This window comes from Anoplophora glabripennis, unplaced genomic scaffold, assembly GCF_000390285.2.
Source record: "Anoplophora glabripennis isolate ALB-LARVAE unplaced genomic scaffold, Agla_2.0 scaffold579, whole genome shotgun sequence".
In the NCBI taxonomy this organism is placed as follows: Eukaryota; Metazoa; Arthropoda; class Insecta; order Coleoptera; family Cerambycidae; genus Anoplophora; species Anoplophora glabripennis.
The window spans coordinates 230,290-248,042 of NW_019416775.1; the positions used below are offsets into that span (position 1 = coordinate 230,290).

The following is a 17,753-nucleotide window of genomic DNA, read 5'->3' on the forward strand; positions in this document are numbered from 1 at the left end:
ATTTTTATAATTTTCATGTAATATGAATATTACACAACAAATACCCTCACCTTATTGTTGTCAAGACAAACAGTTTGTGCGACCCCACACCTGAATGTAAAATAGATGTTATTGTTGGTATTGTTACCTTTTATACATGGGTCATCACAAAGCAGTTATCTCGACAACAGCCGGGTCATTCGTCAGAAATTAAGAGGGTATATGAAACAAATAACAAAATTACTGTTCTGTCAATAAAAACAAATAAATAGGTAACTCACCGGGGGGTTTCACTCCCCCTAACCTTAGGATTCAAGGTATATCCCTCCATACGATTCCATTATATCAATTAGTAACTATGTATCATTCTTTCTTCAACAACTAGCTAGTGTCACCTGAAATAAGTCGAGGCTCCCCCGGACGCCAACTAGTTAGCATCCCAACTACCGGGTGTGTGAGTCACACTATTATTATTATGCCACCTACTCAACACCACCCAGTATGTGTCAATCAAAGCGCATGCAAGACCCCGTAGAACTTACAAGACACACTTTGAAGGAACCACAGCCATAAAGACCGGGAACACGTGGCATGCCCTGGGGTTTTCAAAAACATAAACGAGTATGGCATATTACTCACAAATTCACAAATCATTAAACAAATATATTCAAGCTAGCACACAGATATAATCGACCTTATTCGGGCGCTGGCCAGACACCACTGTCTCAAAGAACACCCTCTCTGTTTCGGCATTCTGAGCTACATCTTTGTATATACCCATAAATTACATTATTCAAGGGCACATAAATACTTGGCTGGCGCATTTCGTGTGAACAGCTGAGGTTTGATTCAAAGCAACCACGATAGTTTCATTACATAATAAAATATATATTGATTCGTATTATTACAATACGTTAAAAATAAACAAGTGTTACACATGACCGTGTCTATTGCAAAAAGAACATTTAGTTGTGCATTTTTTCTTTTGTGAACAAATAGACTGTTTATGTCCAATTTCATTACAATAATAACATTTAATTTGCCACCGATCTGACTCTCTTGAATTTTCTGTTCTATGACTTCGTTGTTTGTTGTCACCAAAAGATCGCTTACAATATATTCGCATTCGTTCTAACATGAACTGGCCATCGCATAAAAGAATACAATATAACCTAAACTAACTTTATGTAGAAATTTATCGCAATAAATATCACGTAGATAAATTATGCTGGTCTTAAGAGACCCCATGATAATAAAAGAGAATACAGTTCGGTTCTGACAAAATAACAATTCAACAAAAAGTCTGTTACTAAATATCTAGCGAGAGATTCAAAATGATGATGGCGCAGCTACTTACATATATTTTGTGTCGCTCCCCTCCTATAATTTTCACTCTTTGTAGTTGGCAACACTAACAATGATTTATTTCGTTCAGTGGCGGGTTAAGCGCAATGGCAACAGGGGCGCATATTCATTTTAACCACAAAAATACAACACAAAAAGCAGAATGTTGGCATTAATTAATTTGAGGGCTATATTAATTTGTTAAAGGAATGGATTAAATAAAAATAATTTAGATATTTGGCAGATATTTTTAAACATTTTGTTTTCGCCCTGTTTGCGACAGTCGTGCAACAAAAATATCTGTCAAATTTTAGCAGGTCGCTTCCTTCCGTAGTAGCCATCTGAATGGCATAGTTGGAAGTCAACACGATAGAACGAGCCATTTGCGTTCCGTGTACAATGTACCTTTTGGTCGTGAGCATACGACATTATAACAGCTGGATCGTTCGTCGGTTGTCTCACTTATGACTCACTGATGAGGACTAATAAGTCCGAAACCGACGAACGATCTAGCCTGTTGAACTAGATGATGCGAGTATAATTCAATGCCGGTCGGGGCATATAGCCCGCGGAGTAGTTGTTTCTCGCAACACTGACAATTTAATTATTTATCTATCTTGTTTTTCTTATGCGAACCGTAAAGTGAAAGCAACAATTTTTAAATGAATTTGCGTTTACTTTCCTCATTTAGAAATAAAAAATCGATTTAAAATTTCTTAAATTCTAACATAAAAAGAACATGTTACCTATAAGAAAATTTAAGTTAAAGAAAAGTAAATATGTACTTTTAATTATGATCAAACTTCTATCCCTACCAGTAGAGATGTCGAAAAAGTATCAATTCGTCATACTCGATTGGATCCGAAGTAACGATTACTCGTTTGAAAAAGTATTCGTTACTTTTGCTTATTTGATTATTTCTTGGATATAGACAATATAGAGTACTTTATCTAATGGAATATGGATACTTATGCAATGCTCACTTGACACATATTCATATTAGATCGACACGAAACGAGTACTTGTATTATTACGTTGCATTCAATTTTATTTGTTTTGTGTACCATATTTTTATACCTACTTATATTAGAAAATATTTTTCCTATAAAAGACTTAAAACATGCATAAGAGTGTGTATATAATACATAATCTAAAAAATATGTACTTTCTATTTTTATTTATTTTAAAACTGATTTATTTTCTATTTTATTTTTATCGTTGCATTATATTTATTTTTTTTTTATCAAACAAACCTTAATATTTCAGATATTATCACTGCATTTCTTTTTTAAGAGAAATTGAGGTTAGATTATATTCATAATATGATGCTGTTTGATATTTACTCGTCTATAATTTACAGCACTGTATATCAATTAGGTAATTACTGATTACTATTCTATTTAGAATATTTTGGAGCCACTGCTCATTGTAATCAAAGTAACGAATACAAAGTACCGATTACTTAAACCGAAAGTAATCGGTACTCATGATTACTCGAAAGTAATCGTATTTGACATCTCTACCTACCAGTAATAATAATTTTTGTAATTAATTTGTTATAATTTCTAACAACTATTTCAACACTGAAATCGAGAATACAAATATTTAATATCTCTAATCACAATTTATTCAAAATGTCTGCCTTCGTTCTGTATATCTACATAGTAGAGTGCCCGGCAGCGTTAAATATGCTTAAAAATCAATTCTGTGGGCGTCGCGGGGTTACAAGCTGAATTATGCATAAAATTGAATCTTATATCTTACTGAATCAGAATCCGAAGGTAATAAAAAAATAACCTGGGCAGAAGGGCAGTAAAATCAAAAAACGAGTTATAACCACGGGCAGATAATACAGCACATTGGCTATAATTCTATATAAAAATCGACTTATATTTTGTACAGCATATATTTTTTTATCAATTTTTGAAAGTTGCTCTTAACGTTGAGTCTTATGGCAGAATAAATTTTTAAACTTGAATATCTCGGTTCGAACACGTCGAAAATCTTACTGAAATTCAACATTTTTTTAGTTCCCACGCTATTTACCGGAAAACGGAGGCCTTAATTGAAAAATTTTACTCTCGCAAAAAGTTTCTGTCACCAATTTGAAAGACAACAGCGTATAATTCAGAATTTTTGCTTCAATAATAAACAAGATATAAATAAAAATACGAAATAAGTCATTTTTCGAACGGTCGGCGGACGGCTGGCTGCTTCGCGTCCCCACTCCGCCACAATCGCATCTGTCTCACAAATCTCCATAGCTCCATTTCGTATTACTTCGATACGTACGAGTCAGTAGTGATAACCCTACTACACACAAATTTGAAAAAATATGCAAAATTAGTAAAATAAATTATGTCTCACTTCTACAGATTTAAAATACGATTTTTTTAATAATTAGATTTAATTTGATTAAGTTAATAAATTTATACAGGGTGTCCCGTTCATGTTCAACTTGCATGCAAGTTCCTCATGGAAAAATAATAGGGGTAGTTCATGTAAGGTTTTTTTCTTAGACGCCCTGTTTTCGAGATACAGTGTGTTGAAGTTGTTACTTTCCAAATGGTTTTTCTTAATTATCTTTAAATCGGCTAAAGATAAAAATGTCAAAATTTGTAGACGAATAAATATCTACTGTGCGTTAACAATAATAATGTGCAAACGGTTTCTTTCTGAAAAGAAGTGTCGACAATCAGGTAATTGGAGGAGTACAATAGAAATAAAAATATGTTAAAAGACAATATTTATTACATTTCTAAACAGTTCTTTAAACTCACATGAACTATCCCTATTACTTTCCTATGAGGAATTTGCACACAAGTTTTTTTTGAAACATGAACCGGAGACCCTGTATATAAAATATATACATAAAAAAGTCCTTTTTATTAACAATTAGAAACATGATTAACAGATAAAAAACACTATTTATCCAAGTCACGTTTCTCATCGAAATTTTTGCAAGATTTTGAGCCATGTTTTTACAGGACCAAATTCAACCCATATTACTTTTCTTGTAAGTAGCAAACCTTGCTTCCACAATCTAAGAAAATTTAAATTTTATTACTAGAAAAATGGTTGCTACTTATTATCTTACCTTTTTGCATCCACATGAAGAACGTTCAAATGTCTTTATCAATTTTTCTGTCCACAGTCGGCAATACAAGGCAATTTTGGACAGAGTTCTAAACAATTGATTGATAATAGGTCCTCAAATAATGGAATCGCAAAGTATCTTCAGTCAGAAGCAGATTTGCAATTGTTGAACACGATGCTTACAAACCTCTTAAAGTGTTTACTGACGTAATATTAGGATTTTTTTAATATAGTTTTATAATAATGATCTGAATATCCTTGAACATATTTTCTGAAAAATCATCCGTACCAATTCCATTTAAGTGTTTGTGGTTTACCAAATTGTTTTCCCAATTTTTTTATTCTATTCTGTCATTAGGCAATTCACATGATATTTTACCTCCATTGCTATTAAATCATTGGAGCCTATTATTTCGAAAACTTCTGAAGAGATCGATACAAAGTTTTTACTTTAGTTTCTATATTTTTAGACATAACTTGGGATAATCTCTTCCCAGGAGACAGCTTCTGGCAAAATACACATTTATTTATGTCAAAGCCACCCTTACGAAGTGATCTACCAGTAAGTGGTGGAGATTCAATACCAGCTACTCTGTACTCTTTCAGTCTTTCCACTCTTTTCCTTAAACTTTCAATATTTTGTTTGTTCGTATAAGCAATATAACACATTTTATGCCAAACACTTTTGCCAGTTTTACCATCAACAATCACTTTTTGTATGTCCTCATCTACCTCTTTGTTTATATCATTCCGAATCCTTATTGTTAGTGGAATTCACAAAAGTAAAGGAAGTTTTATCCGTTGATTCGATTATAATACCTCCAATTTTTTTACATATTATACAATTTTTGCGTTTTTGCGTTTTGAATTTTACATGTAAGCCGATTTCGTTCTCAGAACTAGTACTATCAGTTGTAGAACGTTTCATTTCGTGCAGTGCTAAATTCTGATAAAAAATCTATAATTGGAATGAGGAATTCCCTACAGTTAACTAAAGTAAAATTTCTCACTTAGATTATCCTGGTTTACAACACTAAACGCCAACCACTATGTGTTCCAGCTTTTTAAAAAGTGAAAAATTAAGATTTTAACCAGGTTAGGTACTGAACTCGTTATATGCATTCACCCACAAAACTATATTTTTGAAAATATAAACACATACGAAAACCGCTACAAAAAGGCACACCTAAAATTCCGGTAAGATAAGAAATATTAAAATAAAATGTAATACAGTACGAGATGGAGCTATGAAGATTTGTGAGACAGATTCAACTTTGGCGAAGTGGGGAAGCGAAGTAGCCAGCCGTCCGCCGGCCGGTCGAAAATGATTTATTTTGTATTTTTATTCATATATTGTTTATTATTGAAGCAAAAATTTTGAATTAAACGCTGTTGTCTTTCAAATTGATGAAATAAACTTTTTGCAAGAGTAAAATTTTTCGATTAAGGCCTCCGTTTTCCGGTAAATGGCGTGGGAACTAAAAAAATGTTGAATTTAAGTAAGATTTTCGACGTGTTCGAAGCGAGATATTCCAGTTTAAAAATTTATTCTGCCATAAGACTCAACGTTAAGAGCAACTTTCAAAAATTAATAAAAAATATATGCTGTACAAAATATAAGTTGATTTTTATATGGAATTATAGCCAATGTGCTGTATTATCCGCCCGTGGTCATAACTCGTTTTTTGATTTTACTGCCCTTCTGCCCGCGTTATTTATTTATTACCTTCGGTTTCCGATTCAGTAACATATAAGCTTCAATTTTATATATAATTCAGCTTGTAACCCCGCGACGCCCACAGAAGTGAAAATAAATTAAAGCGGGCACTCTACTAACATAGATTTACTCGTCTTCTTAAACTGTTAAATACATTATGTAATTCATTTTCTGTAATATCAGTTAATTTATTTGTTATAGTTATGGCGTCCTTTAGTTCATCCACTACGTGTAAACGCTTTACATATATATAATTTTTTAATGTTCCAAAGAGATAATAATCTAAGGGAGTTAAGTCCAACAACTGCCAGTATTTCTGAATTGTGTCACCAAACGTAAAACATGCTGAGTAAAAATCTTATAATATGCGGCTTCATGATATGGAAACTCTTCCTGGAATTGCAAAAAACATAAACGGATTGAATAATTCCATCCATTCTCATCTCGTTGACCACTGCGAAAGTACCAAAACGCCATTTTTTAATCTCAAACAGTTCGACTACTTTATATCGAAGAAACCATCGGTATTTGCCACAAAACTAACAGTTAGCAGATGATTACCGCTAAAAAACACTAATTATGTAGAAGATACGATAAATTCAAATAAAACCACAATCGACGAACGAAAAGAAATACAACAGCAAGCACACACGGAAAGCACGGACCTCTCTGAATTGACAGATCGTGTCGGTCGAAAATCTAAGAAAGCGGAAAATAATTTTGATCAAATGGAAGTAAATTTTAATATCTATGGTAACATTTACGTGTGACGTCAGCTTCAATCATTCTGGATCGCTCGCTATTATAACAACTGCAAATTAACAGGAAACAAAATACAATAGTTTAGGAAACATGGCAGGCTTTGACTTTTTAATAGTTCATTTTGTGGACCTAATTTACGGAAGAATGAAGTTATGAAACAACATAAATTCGTACTCACCAGTGGATGCATTGGAAAAGCCATAGGATGCACGTTTCTTTCGGAGGAGTTGTTCGTTCAGGTGCAGGTAAAGGATGTTCAGGTATTGGCTGCTGACAGAGTACTGAGACCAATACAAGAAGTAATTCTTCACCAATTTGTGCTCCCCGTCCTCCTGGACTTTGTTAAGCAATATGGCGACGTGATCGATGAGGAACTGCTTCGTTTCGCCGTAAAGGCGGTCCATCATGGATTTTGGATAGGAGTAGCATAGCAAATAGATGTCCCTGACAAACGTCTAGTATTTAATTTTAGAGTGGGCACAAAAAAACAGAGTTCAGAAGTAAAACTGGGCAATTATTTACTATACAGGGTGTGCCGCATTAGAACCGACACAGGGCAGGTGCATGTAGGGGTGTCCAAAATATTGTCATTTAACCAAACTTACCTATATACAAAGTCGCACCCCTTAGGAGTTATTAGCCCCCAAAGTGGGGCCCTTAATTTGGAAAAAAATTAATATCATGCATCACTTCACCGTAGAAGAACCAAATTTAGTACATGATTTAGGTTTATTATCTACTGGCCTTCCTCGACTATGATTTAAATCTAATTGAAGCACTACAAGGAGATGACTCACCCCTAAAATTGTACCGAACTTTTTTTCATGTATCGTCACAAAAATTTTCCTACCCCCTTATTTTCGGTGGCGTTGAAGGTTATTTTGTGCGGTCGAACTTAGTTTTCGAGAAAAAATATATCATAATTCTAACCTGGACATTTCACACAACACTACGCACAAATCTGACAGTAATCAACATTGTTTAAGAAACACGTTTTCGTAAATTTCAAGTAAAAAAAAATAAGTAGTTAACAAATAAAAATTACACAGGCCGACAGAAAAAATGTTTGTTTTTGAGACGCGACTCTATTCTTAGTAAAATTTTCTGATAAAAAAAATTCTGACGTGTGGATCCCCCCCTCACTCTCAACTCACCCCAAAAATTAAAAAAATGCTACCTATTTTAATAAAATTCGTTGAATCCGAAAATGGCAAAAAAAATGTTTGGACGTTTGAATGGAGTCAAAAGTTTAGTCGAAAGCGATATTCAGTGCGGCACAGAAAAGTTATGGTTGTTTAAATCCAGGTACAACATTGTATGTGGCGCCCTTTAACATTATCTAAACAAAAAATTAAGTAAACATTTGAATTTCCCATCATCGATACTCCCAGTTTACCGAATTTCGTCAAATTGTCATGTTATTGAACGAAATATAATCAAAATACCAAACAAATTTTTTTTTGGACGCCCTGTTTCTCAAGAACCAAGCCGTTGTGGACACATATTCATAATTTTTTATCTTAAAATTAGTTTGTACAAGTACTTAAAAACACCCTGTATAGTAAATAATTACCTAAGACTGTTCTTAACCGTTTACGTTTTATAATTAAAAAAGAAAAATAACAAAAATATTTACTGAGCATTTTCTTTAGGGATTGTACAGAAACTTCAGCTAATTAAATTAACAGATAATAATAATAATAAATATAGCACAGAATGACAGTTGACATAACCTAGAAGCACTTACGAAAATCTGTCGTACCAGGCGATCCTGGAGACTTGATCCAAAGTTATTACGCCCTGTATCGTCTCCCTTATAGCGCCCCAAGTGGCGTCAAAATCCATCTGTCTAGGTATTAAGGACATTTTCCGTATTCAAATCACCTTCCCACAGTGCCAAAATTTACAAACCTCCAATGACAGGGCAAAATGTGGATATAAAAATGGTAATTATTTACTATAGCACAAAAAAATTAAAATTTTCCTACCTCTCTTTTTATATGCGTGTATGTCGCTTTCAGAACATCTGCAATGAACAATAAACATTAAGAAACACATTTTCGCAAATTTCTAATAAAAATATATGTATTTAATAAATAAAAATTATTTCTTCCTTCAATCCGGCATTTGCAATTCGTAATGTCATTGAAGTTCTCCCACCCCCTTCATCTGTGTTCATCATTGAAGTAAGAAATAATTTTTGTTTATTAAATACATACGGGTGTTAAGACGGATTCTTCCATAGTTCTGTTATTTTAAGTTTAATAAAAACATGTTTTATATCAAAGTTGTCTGGAATTATATTGGGCATCCACGTAGAATATTTTCAGTTATACAGGGTCCTCCGTTTCATCTGGACGATACATAACTTTGTTACTTTATATGGAATACCTTGTATACAGGGTGATCCATTAACGGTATCGAGCGGCTGTACCAAATTTGAATTTGATGAAACAATTTGGATTTTGTTCGAAAATTTTAACTACCTGTATTTGGGAAAAGAATTTTATTTTGTTTTTTGGGATACTCTTNTTTTTTCCCTAAGATTCGCCGTTCTCAAGTTATTCATACCAATACAATCCCCTTGTGGCAGACACTTCTAACGATAATATTACAAGAATATTTGTTTATGTTTCAAAGTAAGTGCAATTTCTAAGCACATCAACAAAATTATTTACACTCCTTTCTACACCACCTGTGAGGTAGTGTGCGATATAAAAAAAAATCATTTTTTTTAAAAACCTCAACACCCTGTATCTCTAAAACGGGGCCGTTCCAGACCTATGTTTATAAGACAAACACATATTATTTTAAAGAGATCTAGCTACCCTCGAAGTTTCCTGCATAAAATTCGGACCACCCTGTATAAGTGCTCTGAGATATTCGACAGTTTTTGGAAAAAATCACGATTTCAGCTCTCTAAGCATCTAAACTAAAAGAGTTAGGAACATGCGGTTTCAGCACAAATTTTTCTATTACGTTTTTGGAAAAAAATGAGTTATTCAGGTACCTACGACAAATGGTACCTACGACAAATTAGTCAAACGACGGGCATTAAGGCAGCGTCGGCACATAGGATTACTAAAAGGTACAATTATCATCCTTATCTCATTCAGTTGCACCGAGAGTTACAGGAGGTTGACTTCCAGGGAGACAGGCCTTTTGTCAGTGGGCCCTAGAGGTGTTAAATCAAGATGTTGATTTTTTCAAATCTGTGATGTTCTCAGATGAGGCAACTTTTCATAGAAATGGCTTTGTTAATCGTAATAACTGACATTATTATGAAACGGAAAATCCTCATCAATTCAGAACAACTGGTAGCCAACACAGATGGTCTTTCAATGTGTGGGGAGGAATTTTGGGAGCCCATGTAATTGAACCCAGTGGCGACTCGTCGTATGAAGCAAATGGATAAATGGCCCACCTACGAAGGCTGTCCAGGTCTACACGAGATGAGGCAGGATAAAGAGGGATAATCCCCCTCGATCCCAAATCATTGAGGCCAATTTCTAGCCATGGAAAATCTCCGGATCTGTCATCACCAGATTTTTATATCTGGGGTGTGATAAAAGAGAAAATGCACTCAACGTCAGTTTATTTCAAAGAAAACCTAGTTGCCCGTATAAGAGAAGCCTTTGAAACTTTACCTGCTGCCAAATATCCGGAGCTGTTACAGGTGGGGTAACAAGAAGGATACATAACTGTTTACAAGTAGATGGTGGTCACTTCGAGCAAATTAATTAGATTTCTGAAAATAATTATTATTCGTATTACCTATTTAGTTTAATTGATTGGTAGTCAATGAGTGCATCTCTCATTAGATATTCTGCAAGTTGTATTTAATATCTTGTGACACTCCATGAATAAATAATAAATTTAGAATGTCAACATTTAAATAAATGTTAACGTTTTCCATTCTCTAACAATAAATAATAGATACTCAAATAAACATTCACTGTATGTGTTAAATTGACAACGATAAACTGATGACAGATTAGGTGCCTGTTTTGAAGTTCCACTAAAAAATTCACAGCCATCTTCCATTAAAAAAAAATAAGTTAAGATGGTTTGAAGTTGAGTAAATTCGGCATTAAATTTCTACCACCCTGTATGAAATTAAGTCGTTTTGAAATTATGGCAGGGAAGCCATATATGTCCCATATAAATTTTTTCGCTCTAACTTTATTATTGTAAAATACACATCTAGTCCAACCAACTTACACTTGGAGAAAAAAAAAATTGTTACCTGGACTTTTATAAGTGGAAAAGGGCTTATAATAAACCTAAAAAAAATAAATGCGTGAGCAGGGGCGGCGGAGGGTTGACTTGAGGGGTTGAAAAGTTATCAAAAATTGTATCGTTGAGATTTCTGACGAAAGTTGACGTCAAACCAAAAAGTATTCAATACAAAAGTTGTAGATCATGCAAAAATTTATAGAGGTCACTTTTATCATAACCTCAAAATTTCCGAGAAAAATGCGAAAAACAGTTTTTTTTCTTATTTTTCGTTTTTATTTCTCATTTCTGCAAAAATAATTTAATTTTGACGAAACCTGGTGAAAGTATACCTTTCTCTGTCTTAAATAACCTCAAATTTATTTAGATAAAAAAATCAAGAAGTTTCTAAGATATTAATTTTTTCGGCCTGAAACACTTTTTTTTCAAAGATAAATTCTACTTAAAAAAATCATCGTACAGAGTTCTGACGGTAATAATTTTTTTTGTTTTGACATATACTTTTTGGTGAAATAAAAAAATCTGTAATAACAGTTCAAAACATGCTCAAAAATGCAAAAAAATAAAAAATGACTTGCAACAATAAAGTTTTCAGTTATTGTTGATAATTTGTTTAAATTAAAAAACATTCAAAAACTGATTACACCATTCAATTCTACGGGAAAAAAATAAAAAAAACTGTGTCTCATTGTGTGACCCAAAACTTTATTTTTGTACAGTGTTGCTAGTTGCTATAAACATTTAAGTCGAATTACAAATGCAATGCACAAATGATAAATTATCTCTGGATGATTTGAGATTTCAGCAATACAAAGTATTAACTGCAAAGTCTACTGTTGACGCGAAATCCGAAAACCCGAAATTTTGCAAGATGTTTTTTTTTCTGGCTTTATTTGAAAACGAATTTTAAATAAATTGCATATTTACATTGCCACTTTTTTCGGTCTATCCAATGGCGTCAATATTTTTGCAATCCGAAGTTTCGTCTTCGAGGGGCCATCATCAGATACATTTTTTTAAATCTGCTATAAATATGCTATCTTTAGGACAAAATCTAGTCATTTTTAATTCTGTATTAGATGACCTTACTATTGTAATCGCTTAAAAAGGTTTCCAGCTATAATTAAAAATTTTTCCTGAGTACGGGCTCTGAACGCTTTCAAAATACCTGTATCTATTGGAGGAGAGAGAGAGAGGAGAGAATAAAAGTCAAAGCAGCACAGAATGTCCAACAATTTAATTTAATTTTTTCTAATCTGAGCCACCCCGTATCTCTTACCGTTTCCTAGATCCTAATGCTATCCTATCCTTATCTTGGACATACTCTATATCTATGAATTCATCAAACTATAAAAAAATAAGTACACTAATCGATTCAACGGAAAAAATATTATTATTTATTTTATTTATTCACTATTCGACTTATGTTTATAGCAATACTGTACAAAAATAAATTTTTGGTTCGAACAATGAGAGTTTTTTTTTGTATTTTTCCATACAATTTAATGGTGTAACCAGTTTTTGAATTTTTTTTAAATTTAAACAAATTATCAACAATTACTGAAAAATTCATTGTTGCAAGTCATTTTATATTTTTTTTGCTTTTTTGAGCATGTTCTTGAACTGTAAATACAGATCTTTTTATTTCACCAAAAAGTATAATATGTTGAAACAAAAAAAAATGGTCACCGGTAGAAAGAACTCCGTGCAATGATTTTTCTAAGTAGAATTTTCTTTGAAAAAAAGTCTTTCAGACTGGAGAAAATAAATATCTCGGAAACTGCTGATTTTTTTATCTAAAAAAATTTACGGTTATTTAAGACACAGAAAGGAATACTTGCACCGAATTTCGTCAAAATTAAATTAAGACGGATTCTTCTATAATTCTGTTATTTTAAGTTTAATAAAAACATGTTTATATCAAAGTTGTCTGGAATTATATTGGGCATCCACGTAGAATATTTTCAGTTATACAGGGTTCTCCGTTTCATCTGGACGATACATAACTTTGTTACTTTAAATGGAACACCTTGTATACAGGGTGATCCATTAACGGTATCGAGCGAAAAAAATCACGATTTGAAAATAAGTACACTAATCGATTCAACGGAAAAAAAATATTATTTATTTTATTTATTCACTATTCGACTTATGTTTATAGCAATACTGTACAAAAATAGTTTTGGGTCAATGAGACAGTTTTTTTGTATTTTCCCCGTACAATTGAATGGTGTAATCAGTTTTTGATTTTTTTTTAAATTTAAACAAATTACTAACAATTACTGAAAAATTCGTTGCCGCAAGTCATTTTTTACTGTTTTGCATTTTTGAGCATGTTTTTGAATTGTGATTAAAATTTTTTTGGTTCACCAAAAAGTATGTCAAAATGAAAAAAATGATTATCGGCAGAACTCTGTACGATGATTTTTTCTAAGTAGAATTTTTCTTTGAAAAAAAAATTGTTTCAGGCCGAAAGAAATGAATATCACAGAAACTTCCTGATTTTTTTATCTAAATAAATTTGAGGTTATTTAAGACAGAGAAAGGTATACTTTCATCAGGTTTCGTCAAAATTAAATTATTTTTGCAGAAATGGGAAATAAAAAACGAAAAATCAGAAAAAAACCTGTTTGGAATATTTCTCGGAAATTTTGAGGTTATGTTAAAAGTGACTTCTACAAAAGTTGTAGATTTGTGCATGATCTACAACTTTTGTATTAGATACTTTTTTGTTTGACGTCAACTTTCGCCAGAAATCCCAATAATACAATTTTTCATAACTTTTCAACCCCCCAAATCAACCCTCCGCCGCCCCTGCTCACGCGTTTATTATTATTATTTTTTCATTTATTATAAGCCCCTTTACCATTTCCACTTATGAAGGTCCAGGTAACAATTTTCTATTTTTTTCCCTCTAAATGAATTATTTTGATCGGTCTAATCTTTTTAAATTAGGCAGAGCTTTTTAATTTAAAAAAAAAATAAATACAGCAAAAACGGTTAACTTTAAGAATAGGAAACCTTTATGAAAGTTCACCTAAAAATTGACGTAGAATCCAAAATTTCAATAATATATAGGGCGTTCCACTTAAAATAACGAAGATGACGTCAACTTCCAGTAGAACCTGAAGAGTTAGGTGGACGCCATTAGTTGAGAAGGGTGTACCCGAAAACACTATTGCCCAAATATTCAAAATTAAAATCGAAGCAGTCTCTGAAATATGTCTATTATCTCGTCACCATGGAACACCCTGTATATCAGATATGTTTCTGTCGTTTATAGGAAGCAAAATTTAAAATATTTTCGCATACCTAAGTCGCCTTTTCATCCTATGGCTTCCTACCACCTTGACGATTGATTACGTGACCAACCGTTTCCTGAATATGCGATAAGTAATCGAAAGATAAGTAATTTTTGACTCGCGCTATGATAATATTGAGGAAAATCGGTGTCTAATTAAATATTTCGAGAAACTATTCATTTCTGAACTGTAACTGAATATTAGAAATATGCCTAACAGGAATATGTAATCAAAGTTCTTTTCATAGCGGCACTGATTTTTATGAAAGAACGATTGCCTAATGGCCTACTAGTAATATAATTAACAAAAAGAAAACATACAAAAAAAAACAATAAAAGTTATTCAAAATGTTTGAAAAAATTGATGTGGTGTAGGTATCATTTGAAACATTTTTGTATTATTCTTATTATCAGGGGTTTGGAAAAATCAGTCCTGAATGATAAATCTTGTTAAATACCTGAGATAGAAGGGTTTTCGTGGAATTGTCCTTTTCTTCGCTCTTGAAATTATAATTTAATATTAACGGTGATGAAATAGATGTATTAAAAACTAACAAACATGTTGCATAACGAACTGTAACGAGAGACGACTAACTCGTGAAACGTACCTACTTTAGTGAACCAACCTCGATCACACTTCCCAATGACGAATTCGGTATTTAGGAGCCCTATTTTATTGCAACGGTACTTGGCGTACCTGTTACGAGTAATAACCGGTATTGGGCAGAAATCTGGTGGAAAAATGATTTGTCTGCGAGATACAGGTTGCAGAAGTTAAAAAATTTCGACGTAAGCATTTTTTTTTCTAATTTGACATGAAGAATGTTAACAGAGACTTCATTCTCGCTGTCATTTTTATAAGAAACAAACGTTACGCCACTGTGTAAAATAAAAATAGTTAATTATGTACCAAGGGAGATACAGGGATGATTATGCCCTCATAGTCCAGACGGTATCTGTTTCAAAAAGCCATATTTGGGTGACGGAGGTTTTTGGCTTTTTGGCTTTCAAATATCACTAGAAATTGAAAATTTGTCTATGCGCATAAAAAAAAACGTGGGCTTAACTTTTGGCGGCACAATATGTTAAAAAAATTGGAAAAATGTCATATTTTTCTTCCTATTTAATTATGTATCTTTTCAAGAGTTGATTTTAGGCGAAAATGGAAGAGGAAAATATGTTTGTAATTAAATTTTTTACAAAACATTTTTCATCATGAATGAATCATGATTATTATGGTAAAAATCGAAAAAATGGCAAAACGAGTTAAAAAACAATACTTTTTAGGGAATTTTGTTGGGATATTTAAATTGGGTATAGGACCGTTATACTTGGCTCAAGAATAGTTCATGTTATGTTGAATCATCACACCAAATTTCATCAAAATCGGTTCGATTTTCACGCAAATGCATCTCTAATCCTTCCCTTCAATATCATCGCAGATAGCAGGTGAAAGGAATATCGTGTACAAAATTTTTTATATAGCTCGCAACAAAGAAGTCCATTACGGTGAGGTCTGGACACCTACGTGGCCACTGATATTCACCATTCCTACTTATCCATTTATTACTAAATTTTCGATTTAAATAATTTCTCACTGAATATGAAAAATTTGCAGGTCATCAATAAGAACCCAAACCAATTCAATAAAGACCTCGATAAAGACACGTGGATACATCTTACAAAAAAATTCGATAAAAAACGAAACGGCACAAATATCTCCAACCGTTAGAGATAGGTATAGGGAACCTATACACAGTTTGAAAGAGTTTTAAATTTCCCAACTCCCAAATTAAAAATATACTGGGTGTCCCATTTAAAATAACCAAGTTATTGCTGTTTAAAATTGAGAGAAGTATACAGCAGTTTTTTGAACACCCTGTATAATACTAAGTGACGACAAATATAATAATTTATAACTTCAAGGATCTAAAATAGACCCTCCAAAGCTGCTTCCTTAAAATTATTTTTTTATTGCTAATATTAAGTTTCTACGCTGTCTGCATTTTCACTAAAATTGAAATATCTCACAAACTGCAAGTCCTAGGAATGCAGAAGCAGAACCTTTAATAAAGTTCACCAATTTTTTTACGGTGCTTTAAAAAATACAGTAAAATATAGGGTGATCCATTTAAAAATACATAACTTTGATGTGGTACGCTTTTCCTGGACACCCTGTGTATTTCAAAATATTTTTAAAATGTAGCTGTAATCAACCTACACATACCCACTTAAGGAGGTTCGATACCAAAAGAAAAATGGTAAGAATGTTTTCAAAGCAATTGAAATCTGTTAATAAATATGCAAACTGACTTGTGTAAAAATATCAGATCGATTGACAACGTAGTTTTTTTGAAAAATGATTTTAAAAATTATGCTCTTTTACACAGGCTCTTATGGGAGTTGGGAAAAAACTTTAATCAAACGTGAATATTGCTCTTAAAAATGGTTAGGATCGGGAAAATAAAATTGTAATTAAAGAATTAAATATTACTAAACATTTTAAAACAATAAAAATATGCACTTACAATGTAATTATTGAGATAATGGAATGAATAGATAACGTTTTGACAAATTTGAACAAACATCTGATCCAATGAAAGGAAATATGGCAACACTGTACGCTGTATTTAATGCTTCGACTGATGCGTTATATGTATTTGAATAGCTCGATTATAGATTATAAAATTATTCCAGTCGAAAATATATGTAGTAATAATTAATATTAAATAAATTTTTCGTGATCTAAAGCAATATACTAGCAATTTGAAACAAAAATTGAAAGGATCTCTTTGCAAAACGAACAGTATAGATGTTATGTCATAATCTTCAATTTGACAAGTCGACGTCTCACTATCATACACTGAACTTCTTGATAGTTATCATATGGATTCTCGGTTTGCACATTTTATTTTATTCTCATCAATCCACATTCTCTTTTACACTCATTTTATATTACTTTTCAGTCATTACTTTTCCTTTGTACCTTGGTTGTTCATTCATGTTTACGGAATTCGCGCAAAGTTGACAGTAATGACAGTTGACCCAACTTTTACCACCACGCCATGGCAATGTTGCCAGATTTCATCCATAATTTTACAAGCTCGTAATGAATAAATAGACGCTTTTATTCAAATAAAAAGTGAACTGACGTGTATTAGACACGAAAAAAATATGCAAGCTAATATGTGTTGTATAAATTTCATTCTAAATAGCATACTTAGTTCGCTGAAATTAATTTATGTAAAGTTGGTACTGCAACAAGACTCCCGTGTATAAACATAGGCATACTCTCCGCACCGCCCGCCACGGAAGAGG

The 17,753-nt window shown here is 32.5% G+C and overlaps 1 protein-coding gene across 1 annotated transcript in view; it reads right to left on the minus strand.

Moving 5' to 3' along the window:
• Positions 1-8,890, minus strand: part of LOC108910652 (cullin-2) — a 33,298-nt gene extending 24,408 nt beyond the window's left edge. Inside the window, exons 1-2 of the mRNA XM_023455437.1 lie at positions 8,646-8,890; positions 7,077-7,342 (exon numbers count right to left, since the gene is read on the minus strand). Of these exons, the coding sequence (XP_023311205.1) occupies positions 7,077-7,342; positions 8,646-8,764 (385 nt within the window). The 5' untranslated portion in view covers positions 8,765-8,890. The remainder of the gene's footprint in view (positions 1-7,076; positions 7,343-8,645) is intronic.
• Between the last annotated feature and the right edge of the window lie 8,863 nt (positions 8,891-17,753).